The following is a 15,864-nucleotide window of genomic DNA, read 5'->3' as shown; positions in this document are numbered from 1 at the left end:
CCATGACGAAAGCCACGAAGTCCGCTCGAACAAATCAAAATGACCCTCCAAACGCCAAGTTGTGTATACGTACTTTGTCAATCTATTCCCCCCCATCCCTCAGGAGGCTCCCTCATCCCGTCCTGCAATTCCCAATATTCCCACAACTCCCAACACAATCCCTCAACTGTGAATTTGACCAGCATCACACCCGTCACCGAAACTGGGCCCTTCTCCGGATCTACCATCGTGGTCCACCACTCTACCGCCGCTCTGTTGGTGCCCTCCTCTCCGTCGCTGGATACTATTGGCTTTGCCATGCGTACTTTGATCTCTCTCTGTTGCCCCGCAGCCGTTTCCCAGTAGAGCTGGATGGCATTGTGTCCGACGTGCGGTTCGTCGAAGACGTAAGAGTAGTAGGAAGCGTCGGGGGTGAAGAGCGAGACTATCTCATAGGTGTTACGGGTTTCCCACGCATGAGCGTAATTTCGAACCCATTGCTCTGGGGTCATCATTTTCGTCGAGTTCTTGAGTTGTCTTTTGGCCTCTTGTGATCAGGAATTTTTGATAAGTGCAGAGTAGTTTTGGCAAATTGGTAAATTAAACAGCCTTCCCAGCCTAGCCGATTCCAACGACAGCATTAATAATTGCGTCTCAATATCTTGGGTTCGTGGATGAGTTTTCGGATATTATGCTCTAGGCAACAAACCCAAGGAAATAATGGTGGGCAAAATCAAGTAAATGCCACCAACTCAGAAACCCGTTTGGATCCTGCCTTTCAGTGGCTCATAGTCGTCACGGAGTTAGCTTCGGATGCTGCTTGAGGACAACCACATCTATGGATGTAGTTATGCACATGCATACATAACCCACTTCGACGACAAACGTGGATCACATATGGGCACCTATGTACTCGAGGGATTTAGGGAACTGCGGAAGTAGGAAGACCTCGATCACTTTATCGGCCTCTCCCTGTAGCACATCCTTCTTGGATCTTAATTTGACAATCGAACCAGGATGCTACCAATACGTACCTTAACACGAACTGAACCAATTTAGTGAGGAAATCACTCCTTGTCGCGAGATTTAAGAAGATATAGAATCAGCAATCAATAGGGAAATTTGAAGAGCACTTCCTAATGTAATAAAGCTGAACACATTTAAGTTTCCCATGCTCCAGAATGACCTAGTTGTCAATAATTTCTTCACAACCGAGATATTCCTTACGGCAGAGGGTGAGGGGTGGGTTAATCATTCATAGGGCTAAGGTTGGGATTTGAAATATCCTTGTTGACCCTAGAAGGTCCCATCAATACAAGAGCTTGAGCATATCCATTCCTTGAAGGTTGATGTTTAATGGGCGGCAGATCCCAGGCTTAACAGGTAATATCCGCTGCTTGTCGTATATGGGATATTGCACATTCCTGTGCCTTGGATTCCCAGACATGCTTGAAATCACAGGGGAATCCGAATAACCTGAATATCAAAGGGTCACAGACAACACCCACAGAAACAGGGTGTCTTCCACCGTTGCAAATGAGCTAAACAGTCGATGCGCGAAACGGCCTCGTCTTGGGCATCCTCCCATTAAGCGCCGATGCCATAGCATTACCAGCCACACTTAGTATCATCGCGGGTTTTCTGATCACCTGCAAGAATGCTATGACTCTGCCTTCTGTGGGGTATTGTATCGTCTATCTCTATCAACGATTAATGCCTAGTCAGGCTTCAGGTATATCATCCCTTTTGATCACGCGTTAAGAAGGCGATGAGTCCGCTTCGCAGATCCGAATGCACTCCCCCTCTTGTAATTTACATCATCCGAGAGTTGATCGTTCTCCCGCACTAGCATAGCGAACATTTCCTTCTTGATATTTCCGTATTGGCCACAAGAATCCTCGATTAATTTATTTCTCGAAACCTATGAGCTGCTGTCAGCAATACTCTGTCCCGGATAAGATTGAGAGTTAGGCTGAAAACATGATTGGATTTCCCAAACAATCCCAAGCTTACGAAAGGCTGATATGCCGCTTTCCTTGACGGCACTTTTGTAGCTTGGCATCAGTTCAGAGAATACATAATTCATCACCTGCAGCGCAGCGGAAACCACTTCGCCCTGTAGTTATCTTGAAATACAAGGCCGTCGTTGGCCTTAGTTACGTGGAGGAAAGGAGTTTGCACGTGACCGAGATGCGGACGACCTCAGGTCTCAAGGAGCAGGCCCTCGGTTAACCAACTATCACATCACAGTTGAATGGAGACATTATTAGGGAGGGTCCAAAGAGCCGTTGATACATCTCTGTCTTTTGCAAGATCACTTTGCCATCCGTCTCATCAACGCTGATGTGTGGCAAGAAGCCGCTCATATCTTTTTTGAAAGACTCTCAATTTACATTTCGGCTCGGGTCGTTCCCAGTTGCAAAATCAAGTCCCGAGCTTCAGTTCTCTCTTCCGCTTCGCATTCGCCTCCCGTTGATAGCTAGCGGCCGATTCTAGTCGGGTTCAACAAATCAAACCTATCTACGCGGAATGATTGCCCCTCTGTCGGGTCTCGCTACCACACTTTACAAATCCCCATATAATAAGGTGGATGGCCAAAAGGTTTCTGTGAGCAAGCCTGTGGGTCTGTGCATTAACAATTAACAGCCGAAATCTCAAGGGAAGGACAAACGAGTCTTGGGCTGGGCTCGTTCGTGGTTTAATATTTGCTTAAGGATCGGTTGACTGGTCTGGGCTCATCAACCATTCCCCATATTATCTTCATATTACCATTATTATTATTTGTGCCTTGCATCGACGCTCAAGATTGGAACAGGCCAACCTTCGCTTGGACGGTGGACCCAAAGCCTTGAAAATCATTCGGCACGATGGAGTTGCATGGGGACCTTTTATGCTTTCCAAGTATTCCCATTTTCGGTGCCATGTGGGCTTCTGGTGGATCAAGAGCCGCTTCACTGCTTCAGGGCATTGTAGGCCTTGAGACTACGGAGAAGTCCGAGCCCGTCTTGACCTGTTGCTCATTGTTTTGACAGGAGTTACAGAGACGTTTCATGATGTCGCAAGACAAGGTGCGCAAGGATTTATCGTCTCTGCGATCAAGGTGAAGGCCCGCAGAACCCCAATCTTGCCTTTATTGATTACCCGAGGTCCCACAAAAAATACTCAAAAAGAGGAATCATGACTTGCCTTTTCTTTGATTTGCATCTATTTTTCGGGACTCTCTAGCGGTTAGAAAGATCAACTATGCGCAAATTCAGGTCGAAGAGCGGATATTGAGCCCAGACCACGATGAGACTTGGGCTGTTCGCTTGGGTGGAAGTGTATTTCGCATGGAGAGGATCTCGTCGGCAGATTCTGGCCACTTCTCTTTTTTTTCACGTGAAAAACGCTGTGAGGTTTGGAGAGCGCAAAGATTGGTACCTGCTTTTCAGGCCCCAGTCGTTGTCGGACCTGAGAAACAAAAGAAATAATCAGAAATAATGGCTCGAAACTTCCAACGATTGACTCGCTCAAAAGATATGGAGTCGACGGTTATGACCCGTGCGCCGAGCGGAGCGAACCATGGTTCGATTCCTGGGTCGGGAACAGTGAGGAAGTTAATAATCACGATAATGCATTTTCTATGATAAAGTGGATGAACCGCAACGTGTGGCGGAACCCTTTCACGGTCACCATCAAGTCGTTATTGAAAGTTGAGAGTGGTCGTTTTGTGATGCCAGCCCTCAAGCGAACTACCTACGGCGAAGTATGGCAGGTTCCCACCTGCTGTTGCCTCCAGGTCGGCAACTCCTGTGCAAGAATATCGTGCCTCAGTTTTTGACTCTGTAGCCGTCCAATGGTTGAATCTCAGAACCATGGCTTCTCCCCACCGTCTACGGAGTAGTTATGTGGAGAGGGCCCAGCGCTGAGAACAGGCCAAAAAACAGAGAATCCTGCGGCTGGAGGCTGGAGCCAACTCCGAGGCTAAATAAGAAAATGAGAAAAGTCATCGAGTGTCTGAGACAGCAGCTCTCCAATCATTAATGGTGGCTCATAGTTTGCGAAGCGGTTTCTGCGAACTGGGCTGTCTTCAGAGGCTTGATTGTCACTGGTTCAATCAGAAGGAACTAACTAACAAGTTAGACAGGAGTCGTTCAGAGACGACTTCCCCGCGGTTTCACGTATGAATACGAAAGACGGAGTCTGCATCCGTCGACAAAACTAGCCTGATATCGCATAACTGGACGCAGGGGCCAGGCGTCAGTTTAAAGCTTGTTCAAAGCCTCTGTCAGCCTTCAGGGACAACTCCGGGCATGCAGATAGGAAAATCATGAGAACTGCAGTGTTAAGTCACCGGCTTCCAAGGCTTAAAGATTATTGGCATAACACAGTGGATAAAGTCTTCATTTGTGACGTGTGGTAACTTTCAAAAAAAAAGCAAAGTGCATTGCATGACCTCAAGGCTCAACGCGCGACAAAGAGGCTTGAGCCACTTTTCAAAGTTGCTATATAAAGCAGAGAGACCGGCCATCAACCAGTTAACAAATCATTGAATAGTTGTGGCATTCATCTTCCAGCCATGCTCTCGAGTCTCAGCAAGCCAACCGCCAATGGAGCATGGAAACATCAAGCCATTGAGCGGACAGTGGTCAGTTAGGGGTGCAGCTGCTCCCTGGCTCATTCGGTGTCACCTCACTGCATGACACTGAGTACCCAATTTTTTTGTAAGCCTTGGAGGCAGGGGATATAGTTACTCTGCACTTTTCAAAAGTGCTGATGGACAATTGCCCTTCAGGATATCCATCTGCCAATTTCGAGATGTCGGAATTTTCTGCATAGATTTGACCTGCATGTTCAACAGATCCAGATAACAGGCCAGCCGGGCTCCTCCTGGGTCATGCAGAACACATTAATAATGATTCTTTTTTCTTCTCATCAAATGTCATGCGCCTCTTAAAGTTCAACTTGCAAGGACGCCCTGGTGAGCCGCCCCCGACTAGTCTTTGAGCGTGGAGGATTTGGTCGAAGCCAAAGCAAATGAAGATGGATTTCACAAAAAGAAATCATTTTTCTTCCCCAGGTCAACATTATTTCAAGATCGACGAACGCCTCTCAATTTTTATCCTACGAATCATATCACGACCATCCCCCTCCTTGTGGCGAAAAGGGCTGGGTTCGATCGCCAGGCCCTGGGTAGCAGCTGGGGTGCTTCCCAGCAGCTCGCGTGGTGTCTGTAAGCCTGGTTTGTTACTTCATACAGGGAAGTTGAAACGGATTTGCAGGGAACCTTTTCCAAGTCAGACACCCGACGAACGATCAACCTTGAGAAGGAGGAAATAATGGCTATATTGTCCGATCGGCTGGGAACACACAGGCAAGAGGCGAAATCAGCAACTAGTTGATGGAGAAGCTGGCCCAGAGGACAGCCGAATGTGTGTTTTGCACCGGCTCTCTTCGAAAGCTTCTTTTCGCGAAAACCATCAGCCGAAAGCGCGAACGAAAATTGCTCCTCAATAATTCACTTCCACGATGCGACTGAGATGGGACGGACGGTGAATTTCCGGAGACTGAAAGTCTCTAATCTGGTGTAAAACTCTCTTTACCCACAGATTTCCAATGAGGATTTGGCAATCCCACAGCATTTGCTCTTCCCGGCATGACAATCCGGGCTCTTGTGGAACCGGATCTCGCTTTTGCAAAAGGACCAGCCCCATCCACCGTGATCAAAGTTGTGGACTAGCTTTCGTTTGAGCCGAACTAAACCACAACTGCTCTAGATATGCAACGCTCGCTGAGACCTCTGTGGCAGCGGCAAGCCAGAGTGGAGCGAGCTAGAACTGGGACGACCGTCCTCGCCCCCTTGGTTGGGAACCGCTGCCACAGTGAATTCCTTCATGTGTGGAGATCGCCCGCGGGGAAAAATGCCAGGGATGTTATATGAGAGAGGTTTTCCAGAATCATGTCTGTTCCCGGACGACCTCTTCAAACCCTATTGAGACACAGATTTTACTTGCACAAAATATCAGTCCGAATGGGATGCGCTCGATCGTGTTGATAGACCATCATCTGGGATTTTTGGAGGAGGATGAGGATTTGGTCGTCGACAATTAACTAGTGCCTGGCGTTAAACAATCGAGTAAAAAGTCATCATGGCGGGCGCAGAGGACAAGCCGGTGTTGTCGAATAACATCCCTCGCGAGGCGTTGCTGGTATGCTGTTGAACCGAGTTCCAACCGTTGCGAGTTGGTGATTGTCTGACATGTCTAACTAGATAACGATTTGGGTGTTCTTCACGGTCACCACAATGCTTCTCATCGCTCGCTACGCGATCCGACTATGGCTCCATCGACAACTCTTCTGGGACGACGTCTTTGCTGGCATCGCTTATGTCCTTCTTTTGGGTCATAATATAGCTGCCACGCTGGTTGCTCCCGCCATTTACCTGATGATCAGTACATATTTCGGGGTGCCGAAACCGCCTGATTTCCTGGACCAGGTCACGTACCTGGTGAAGTTAATGTTTTCCGCCAATATTCTCTTCGTCCTCTGTCTCTATTCGGTCAAGGCAAGCCTTCTGGCGCTGCTCTGGAGACTTGTCAAAAATCTACCACGGTTCCGTAAAGCATGGTGGGCCATTGCCGCCATTACAGCCATTGGACTGGTGGTCACGATAATCCTGGCCCCCGTTGCATGCTCAGACCTACGGGCCTGTGAGTAGTCCCATATCGTTGTCCTGTACCAACGTCTCGCTAACGCCAGGGTTGTAGTTGGATGCACCGCGCCGGATGATATTGAGCGAGATTTGATTACTGTTCGATTCACTGCCGCGTCCGATATCCTGACTGATCTCTTACGTATGTTTGATATCTTAATGGAAAATTCCACAGCTTTAGATATAATTTTGACTAACTGACCAACCCAGTCATGAGCCTCCCTGTCGCGTTCATCCTTACTTCCTACCTTCCGTTGCCACAAAAGCTCGGTCTGGTTGGGCTGTTTGCTCTCGGTTTCACCGTCATCGCGATGTCTATTCTTCGGATCGTCGTGAACGACAACACCTCCAAGCATCCGCCGCCATCGTGGCTCATTTTCTGGAGCTCCATGGAAAGCGCCGTCGCGGTGATGACATCGTGCTTTGCCTCCTTCAAGTCACTATTCACTCTTCGCAAACGGCCCTCTGCATACGCGAGAACGTCGTCGTACCTCCAGTCTAAAAATAAGTCTGGACCTCTGGACGCAAGTATCGCGCTGCGGTCACGAATTAGAAACGAGCGATCGCCCGCAACTACGAAAACAGACATGAACACGGTTGTCATTTCCAGCGAGAGTGAAGCCAATAAGTGGAACGATAGTGATTCAAGGGAAGAAATCCTACAGAGAACCGAATTCGAGGTGCGATACGAACGCGCGTCTACACCCGGGAAGTCCATGGCAACGACGACCGGATAATGACTAACTTCTATTTCTTTTTGTTTCTTTTGTGGTAACGACGGAGGAGTAAGAATCAGACGATTAAACGAAGGAGGTGACTGGACTATACAAATAGAGTAAACGCGGCGATTTCCCGGGTCACCCCCTTTGGCGCTTGATCTTAGAATTGCTCCCATGGCTGATATGAGCATGATGTCTTAGAAGGTTGAGGCATGTCCTCCGTACACCTTAATATAATAGAAACAGTTTAATCCTTCTTTTACCACTGTTTCCATCCTGGTTATCTTGTCCGTTTGGTGGGAGTAATTCAGGAGACGGAACGCGTTGCGTTCGCCTGACCGTTTTATTGTGATGTATTCGTTCAGAGTGCAATTTTCAAACCCCAATTCCAGTTCCCGGAGTCCTAAAGAGGAAGAGGCTGGGTATGAAGGTATTTTAGCAAGGAGAGCACTCGTCTGCAAAAGAGCTGATCAACATCCAGATAGCCCCGTGGAGGGAGGCCATCTGCCGTAGTACCTGTCGCAATGTCAGTACAAGTGTTATCAGGTGTGACAATGCAGGGACTCGCGAAAGAGTCCAAGACGCGCTGCCTCCACGCTCTTTATATGCGATGTCACCCCGATCCAGCAAGTGACGTGGCACAGGACGCGCCTTCCTCCAGTGTGACAACCCTCTTTCCCTTTTCTGATTGCAGGCTGTCCTGCTCTGGTCGGGAAAGCGCGACCACGAAGCTGCTTGCTGCCCATTCGGGAAGGGCCCTGCCGGCAAAATCGCCGGGCCGTGATTGGCTGGCCGCGGGCGAGGCTTGGCGCCGGAGTCTAGAAAGGCCGAAACAGAGCCGCAGTCCGCGTCAGCACTTATGTAAGCCCAGCCGGCCCGCGTATGGCGCGTGGTGATTGGCCACGCCCAGGCTTGGCATCCGAGTCGGGAGCTCGGCCTGTGGCTGGTGGACTGTGGTTCAGCCAGCAATTTGTGACTCTCGTGCGGTTTGAGACCGGCGCAACGGGCTGCTCGAAACGCAACGCTCGGGAGGTTGGGACGAAGCGGAGGAGCCGGTCTTGACTCTTGAGACAGGCGTTGAAGGAGATCGCGGTGTGTGGTCGCAGCGTTGAAAGGGGTGCTTGGCCTCAGCTTCTGCAAGCTTGGTATCTCCACACGAGCAGCGCTTGATGACGGCATGGAGGCGGCGTGGACAAGGCCACGATCAATGATCATCCAGAGATTGGCCCTGTTCAGGCGCAAATTTAAACATAATTTAGAGTCGCAGAACCGGTGCGGGTGAACCACGGGATAAAAACGATCAACTCCCTGCTTTTGCCTGTGACATGCATCATAAACTCGCACTCCGGCCAGAGCCGTTTCTCGGCTTGCATCTTGTCAAATATTCCTCCCTCTTGGCCAGACGGCACTTTTGAGGCAATTGTTTCTCTGGACTCTGTAAAAATAGCCTTACAACCGGTGTCGTCGCACGTTTTGCTTTCGAATTTCCCTTTCCTTGGGCATTTCACGGCGCATCAAGAGGAATCTGCAATCCCCTTTCCTTCAGAGCTCGTCCAGCACGACCCCTGCAGCCTGGCTTTGTTCTGCTGCGACGCCATATAATCCCGCTGCACAACCGACGTCGACCTGTGCAAATTGGACTCCTTTTCGCTCGGGCCATACCTCTGCCTTTCCCCCTTCTTGCTTTACAATGCGCGAGATCCTCTGTTGGTCGCTGGCGATCGCCACGACATTCCTTCAAACCACTGAAGCAGTCCAATTGGTAAAGCGATCGACTCCAGCTGTGGTCGGGTTTGAGCTTGAGCGCAAAAAGATTGTGAACCCAGTCGATTATGACAAACGGAGGCAAAGACGGCAGAATGATAAACCAAAGGTGGTGAACCAGGTTCTGGACAACGAGGTACGTGTCCCTGCATGTTTCTTTTTTCTCAGATTTCCCTTCAGCATGCCTCGTGACCGTCGACTCTGCAGTCCTGCATTTGACGGGGTTTCAAAAACGGCCGGGGGAGAGCAGGGGTCAGATCGAGGCGACGAGAGGGACCCTGCTAACGAAGAGATCCGTCTGTAGAAAACCCTCTATTTCTGCAATCTGACGCTGGGCACGCCGCCGCAGCAACTCCGGATGCACATTGATACCGGGAGTAGCGACCTATGGGTGAACACTCCCGGCTCAACCATCTGCCGTGATCGACGTAACCTCTGCGAGGTCGGCGGCACATATGACCCTCAGAGATCATCGACGTACAAACGTATCAACGATGACTTCAACATCACCTACGCTGATGGCTCTGGCGCCGTTGGAGATTATGTCACGGATACCTTGAAATTTGGCGGAGTCACCTTGGACGATTTCCAGTTCGCCGTTGGCTATCAGTCAACCTCGAGGGGTAAGCAGGGAGATTGCAGTTTGATATTATCGACGGTTGCTGACTCGGAGTGTTCTTGACCGTAGAGGGCGTGCTAGGCATCGGGTTCACGTCAAATGAAGTTCAAGCTGTTCGGAACGATCAGCCACCGTATCCCAACCTACCGCAAGCATTGGTAGATGCAAAGCTCATCAACTCGAACGCGTATAGCATTTGGCTCAATGATCTTGATGCCAGCAAAGGAGAGATCCTGTTCGGCGGAGTCAACAAAGCAAAATTCCACGACTCCTTGAAATCCGTTCCCGTCGTCAGCCGTCGCACAGGATACCAAGATCTTGCCGTCGCCCTGACCGGACTGTCCGTGAAGACCGCCGATGGTGAACAGCGATTCCCAAGTGCCAATTTCCCATTCAGCGTCGTGCTCGACACTGGGAGCAGCCTCTGCTATCTTCCAAACGCGATCGTAGCCGATATTTACGATGCTGTGTCGGCCGTCTACGACTCCCAATTCGGCGCCGCGTATGTTCCGTGCGACATTGCCAGCACCAAGGCCGACCTCGTCTTCACATTCTCCGAACCTAATATCTCCGTCGGCATGGACGAGCTGGTCATCAACCCTGGCCCAAATAGAAACGGCGAGACTCTGCAATTCGACGACGGCACCGACGCCTGTATCTTCGGTATCGCTCCTGCGCAAGGCTCCGTTTCAATTCTCGGCGATACCTTCCTACGCAGCGCTTATGTCGTTTACGATCTCGAAAACGAAGAAATATCCCTTGCCCAAACCCGCTTCAACACCTCGGACAGCGAAATTCTTGAGATTCAATCCGGACGGGACGGCGTTCCCGACGCCACAGGTGTCGCCAGCGCCGTGTCCAGTGCTGGCATCACGCCCACTGCTAGCGTCCAAACCACCTTAACTCCCATCTCCACTGCGACTGTTGGAATGGACGGTCGACCTGTTAGTTCCAGCGCTGGAGCAGTCCCGACAATGAAGCCCGAATACCCCCTGCGGATGTTTGCGGGTCTTGCTGGTGCCGGCATTGTGTTTGCTGCCCTGTAGAGCATCTGTCTGTTATTTTTCCATTCTCTCTCGTGGCGATGTTCTTGTCTGGGTCGGTATTCCCTTGGAAAAGGAAAGAAAAAAGCATACAAGTCCATCATAGAAAAAGAACTATACGATGGCTTCTATTGGATCACACCTACTTGCATTTAAAACTCCACATTTGCCATCAGGCATCTATCCCGGTGAAGTTTTTGTATTGGGAATCTGCACTAATATTTGTGGCTGCAGGCGTTCAGGATGGAGCAAGGGTTTGTCTGGGTCTTGCATTGCATACATATGGCATGCTGGCTGCCATGGGTTGACTTACTGGGAGGAAGAACCAAGGGCATGTAATGAGAACATTCCTTAATTATCCAGCCTTCACTAGTATATATTCATGTTCACTAAATCGCTTTTGATGACTTCAACTACTGGTTTATTGTAATGTTTGGTAGCAGGTGACAGACTCTAACAACTTAATCACTATTACCGTGATACAGTGTTTCTATACATGACAACAGCCCGCGCCCCTTGATCGTCATCACTCTGGTTTCCAATGTCTTCACCAGAGGTGACTGTATCGTTGCCTTCGAATCCGTCACATTTCCATATTTCAGTCTTCACTTTCCTTGAAAGAGAACCACTTCTCTTCCTCTCGTCTACCATGGCTGTAATCCTCCTAGCTTGTCCTAGATCCCCGCACTCAAATATACTCAACTTTGAACCGATTTGCTCGGATATATCTAATAATCTAGGATAAAAGGAATCCTCCCGTGCCGTTATCTCGTCGTACGCCATCTTCTGGCTTTGACCAGACGATGTCAGCGGCGGAGGGACGAGCGCCAGCTTCGGTTCGTGGAGCCTCACACTCCGCTTTGTAGTTCCGTCGCCGAAATCAGCGGTTGAGATGTACGGCGGATTCGATATCAGGACATCCCAATCAGCATTCTTGGCTCCGCTGTTTGCTTCCGCAGGGGGAAAATCTAGGAGGACAGTCGGGAGACCTGGGACTGTGGTAGCCACGCCGTTTAGCCGTTGTGTCTCTTCGTCATGGAGAACATTGGCTTGGAGAAAGTGCACATCTTGCTTGGCACGGGGCAAGAGGTGCTCTCGCGAAATATTGTAGTCTAAATTCCGCCTTGCGAGATTCAGGGCTTTGGGGCTGATGTCGATCCCAACTATGGTGAGATTTGGTATTGATGGCGCTAGAAGCGAGTGTAGGAGCAAAGGTATGCAGCCCGTGCCGGTGCAAAGATCAAGGATACGGAATGGTGCCGTGGAAGGCCGTCTCGCACCAAGCTCTGATAGTATCAGTCGCGCGGTGCGGGCAGTATACGTTTCCGTCTCGGGCCTAATTAAATATGGATCATTAATTCTAACAGAGCTTTTATTCAACTGTTTCGCAGATAGCACTTCTGTACCTAGGAATCAAGACGCCCTTTCTACATAGAATCTCCAAGTCCCCAAAGGGCTGGTCCCCAAGTATATACTGCAAAGGTTTCCCCCTTGAACGGTCCCGCACCATAGATCTCAACTGCCGCTGCTGCCAGGCATCGCCGCGGATGTTAGCAGCGTCACGCGATTGTGCGTGCTCTCGAAGCCATCGTAGCTCGTTCCGCGCGGAGTCTAGATCGCGACATTCTCGGAGGAGGAGAGGGAGGAGGGGATCGACGGTGTATGCGCGACGGAGGAGGGTAGAGGGGAGGCGGGGCATTGACTCGACGCAGGAGCATTAGGGCCTTTGTCCCTCTGCGTGAATCAATTTCCTGATAGCTGTGATTCTTGCCATGATTGAGTTGTGTTTAGCTGTGATTGTTCCAGCCGTTAACTAATTGTTTTTCGCAAGCTTCCGTGGATGCTTGGCAGGAGAGTGTCTATAAATTGGCAGCTTGAACGTCCCCAATATCCAACATCCTTCGTTTCTCAAGGCACCGAGTGCCGTGCGATTTGCTTTATGAAAAATCTATTATGAGTGCAGGAATCTAATACCCATCTTTAATATGTATCCATGCATCTAGCTTCAAACATCATGAGGTTCTCAGCTCTTGAACCAAAAGCATAAAGAACCAAAGCATGCTGTCCCAGTGGATAAAGGCAACAAATACTCCTGAAATGCAAACGGAAAACGTGCACCCCCGAACTGAGATCGCCCGGAACAAACAAGGAGAATAGAAGAAGTATAAGTCTTTTCCTCATCATGAGCAAACCCAAACCAGCAACGGGAGGAGCAACCATTGAAATACCACCGGTTTTACGGGATATATCAATCAGCATAGTTAAATGCTTTTACCGACTTGGAGAAGGGGAACTGCGAAGCTCTATCCATTCGACCCAATCCAAACCTGCGCTGTTTCGAAACCCAGAGGCTTCAAGCGACAACCACAGCTATATTCCACGTTTTATCAATATCTATCAAGGCATTTAAGGAGGCAACTCAGTTTCTCAGCAGCAAATAAAAATGCCATGGCATCGCGACAATGGCCTTTCTAGGCTTCCCTACTTCTTGTTTCAATATGGTCACCTCCTGTCCCGCTGGTGTCGGCGAACATACGGATTCCGTGGTTAGGGACGATATCTGTACCATTGTCGACCATACTTTATTCATCAAAGCCTGGTGTGCGCTAGGCTAAACTACACTTGGATATCGGCATCAGTACTTCCTGTTGGATACCACCCGGATTCGATGCTGTGAAGAATAAGTACACGCACCAGTTTTGACTATCGGACACACTAAGAGAGCGAGCAAGAGTTATCGCAATATACCAGAGATCTGGGCTCAATGGAAGAAAACCATTGAGACCAGTGATTGTAATGCACAAATATATATACACTCAGGGTGGGAAGCTCAATTGGAAATATAAGTATATAACATATATTCCTGCCGAAGCGATTCATTATACCGAGACCTTCTGGATCGACGAAGAAGCCGGAGAGCAAGACGTGCCTGAATTATCAGAGAAACTACCTATAGAGGGTTGCGAGACCGGGATACAGATCATCAACCCCGTCAGACCACAGGAGCTATCGGGCCCCATGTTGAAGAGCTACTTTTTCTCGCGCCATCTTCACGAGGGCATTACGATTTAGCTATCTTACATGCCGACACGGACATTATACTCGAAAGCCACCCCTTCCAGCAGTATTACGGGCTCCAGATGCAAAGATCGATGTCAACGAGCCAATCGACATAATAACGGATTTTCCATAGTTAGAACAGACACCTTCTAAGTCGATAGAAATCTTACTGTCAAGTATGACTCCTGGGCTTCTTCACGCTTGCATGTTATCTTGCCAGGAGTGATGGTATAACTAGTCAAGAGCTTGCGATATACCAACCTCCTTGTATAACAGCTACAACTACCATCACCAGCTTGTACGAGAGAAGTAATATATTACTTTTCCATTCCTGGTCATTCACTGTTTTACCACGTTGTTTGTCCCTGAATGGTTGTTATTTGTCAACTGTGATTGAAGTAATTTCAATCACTTTGTTATCTACCCTCGCCCATAAAGCCTCCTACCTTATAAATACCCCCCTGAGAGTGTTCCTCAACACCCAGCACTTGCCAAACCATATTCTACAACATTAGGTCTAACACAGGCTTTAAAATTTCTCTTATAAAAGCCTTTGAATTAACCACGGATACACTTTGCCATGGACCCCTTAAATCAATTGAAAGATATCCTCCACGGCCATGGGCTGGATAACCAGGTGGCAATAGAGGACCTGTGGAGGCTTTTCGAAAGCATCCCGCAAGCTAGAACGCAGTCGCAACCTAACACGGTGCCTCAACAGGAGAGTGGCAGCCATCGATCTGCGGCTCCACGACGTCAACGGTTCATTGCTGGACATACACTTCGATTCACCCCAGAGTATGCACGGATACGTGTTAACCCATCAAAAGGATGGGACTTTAGTGGACCTTCGGGGCCGGCTCCTCCTCCCAGGCCGGCTGAACACCATGCTGCGCCCCTCAAAGTTGGCATCTCTATCGATGGCCTGGCTCCCCTTAGCGTTGTGCCGTCAGGAACAGGAACAGTGATTCAGTTTAACAACGCAAACGAGCCGGTATACCTTCACTTAACCGTTGAAGCGCCGGGATACCAACTTCGCGATAGTCTTGGCCGGATAGTGTTCAACCAATATGTTCGATTTGATCCTCAGTATAATAGCGAAAATGCGCTGCTTCAGGCAGCCCAACTTCAGCGAGCCGAAGAACTCGAGGTCAACACTCAGCTGTGGAATGAATTCACAGTACAGATGCGAAATTGGCGAATTGCACATCGTCACTGGGAAATAATGGTGCTGAAAACCGAGTCCAACAGGGAATCTCGCTATTTTCCCTCCTGATATCACAAGAGCTAAATTACAGGCCGCCTTTGAGCATTTGCTCCGGGAAAATGAGCGGGATCGAGCGGGTTGGATTGAGCCAGACTGTATCGGTCGCCCGTTTCCCACGTCCATGGACCCCTTGCCCACTGTCCCTCAGTCTCAAAGCCAACGCCCACGCAGCGCGCACAGCACAACTGAACGGGCACCGGTCCCCGAAGCTCGCAATCCGAGATAAAATCTCTAAGTTCCTGATGTCTGTGGAATCAGATTTGATAAGGTTATCATAGGAACCTTTGCAGTATCAAATTGAGCGGCTTTTCACTCTCGCCACACCATGGTAATGTCAAGATTGTTTGACATGTACCCATAGTGGTTTGTGGCTCTTTTGCCATTGAGGGAGATTGATATCCCTTTCAACAAGTAGTCTAGACGCTGCCTTTCGGTCAGGTTCTTAGCCGGGGCAACTATAGGGCTAGACAAGATCATTCTCACTGTGAGATTCATTGGAGGGAACCAGCCTCAAGGCTCTATTCACGAGACATTGGTGCATTCTCATACATGTTAAGAATTGGGTTTCTATGCTAGGTCTAATATCTGCCATATGTTATCTTTAAATGCGCGAATTCTAGAATTTTCTTTGAGTACTCCGTAAATATTTTGATTCCAGAGCGAAAAACCATACCAATCAATGATATCCATAAAATGTTAGCCAAATTCTTCTCTTCTGGGCA

General features: G+C 49.2%; 6 protein-coding genes across 6 annotated transcripts; 3 read left to right on the top strand and 3 right to left on the bottom strand.

Moving 5' to 3' along the window:
• Nucleotides 1-77: 77 nt before the first annotated feature.
• UREG_03126 (uncharacterized protein) lies at nucleotides 78-491 on the bottom strand (the record flags this gene model as incomplete). Its single annotated transcript, XM_002543564.1, has 1 exon — nucleotides 78-491. One exon carries the CDS (start codon nucleotides 489-491, stop codon nucleotides 78-80), a length of 414 nt encoding a protein of 137 aa, XP_002543610.1.
• Nucleotides 492-6,107: 5,616 nt separating this feature from the next.
• Nucleotides 6,108-7,407, top strand: UREG_03125 (uncharacterized protein; the record flags this gene model as incomplete). Its single annotated transcript, XM_002543563.1, has 4 exons — nucleotides 6,108-6,167; nucleotides 6,230-6,668; nucleotides 6,726-6,812; nucleotides 6,881-7,407. 4 exons carry the CDS (start codon nucleotides 6,108-6,110, stop codon nucleotides 7,405-7,407), a joined length of 1,113 nt encoding a protein of 370 aa, XP_002543609.1.
• Nucleotides 7,408-7,824: 417 nt separating this feature from the next.
• UREG_03124 (uncharacterized protein) lies at nucleotides 7,825-8,568 on the bottom strand (the record flags this gene model as incomplete). The annotated part of the gene is made up of 1 exon (XM_002543562.1): nucleotides 7,825-8,568. One exon carries the CDS (start codon nucleotides 8,566-8,568, stop codon nucleotides 7,825-7,827), a length of 744 nt encoding a protein of 247 aa, XP_002543608.1.
• Nucleotides 8,569-9,079: 511 nt separating this feature from the next.
• Nucleotides 9,080-10,818, top strand: UREG_03123 (uncharacterized protein; the record flags this gene model as incomplete). Its single annotated transcript, XM_002543561.1, has 3 exons — nucleotides 9,080-9,289; nucleotides 9,458-9,776; nucleotides 9,842-10,818. 3 exons carry the CDS (start codon nucleotides 9,080-9,082, stop codon nucleotides 10,816-10,818), a joined length of 1,506 nt encoding a protein of 501 aa, XP_002543607.1.
• A 468-nt stretch (nucleotides 10,819-11,286) lies between these two features.
• UREG_03122 (uncharacterized protein) lies at nucleotides 11,287-12,514 on the bottom strand (the record flags this gene model as incomplete). Its single annotated transcript, XM_002543560.1, has 2 exons — nucleotides 11,287-12,151; nucleotides 12,291-12,514. 2 exons carry the CDS (start codon nucleotides 12,512-12,514, stop codon nucleotides 11,287-11,289), a joined length of 1,089 nt encoding a protein of 362 aa, XP_002543606.1.
• Nucleotides 12,515-14,455: 1,941 nt separating this feature from the next.
• On the top strand, nucleotides 14,456-15,368 carry UREG_03121 (uncharacterized protein; the record flags this gene model as incomplete). The annotated part of the gene is made up of 2 exons (XM_002543559.1): nucleotides 14,456-15,086; nucleotides 15,127-15,368. 2 exons carry the CDS (start codon nucleotides 14,456-14,458, stop codon nucleotides 15,366-15,368), a joined length of 873 nt encoding a protein of 290 aa, XP_002543605.1.
• Between the last annotated feature and the right edge of the window lie 496 nt (nucleotides 15,369-15,864).

This window comes from Uncinocarpus reesii, genomic scaffold (assembly GCF_000003515.1).
Source record: "Uncinocarpus reesii 1704 scaffold_2 genomic scaffold, whole genome shotgun sequence".
NCBI classification, from domain to species: domain Eukaryota; kingdom Fungi; phylum Ascomycota; class Eurotiomycetes; order Onygenales; family Onygenaceae; genus Uncinocarpus; species Uncinocarpus reesii.
Note: the sequence above shows the minus strand (reverse complement) of the source record. Positions and strands in the feature narration are given on the sequence as shown.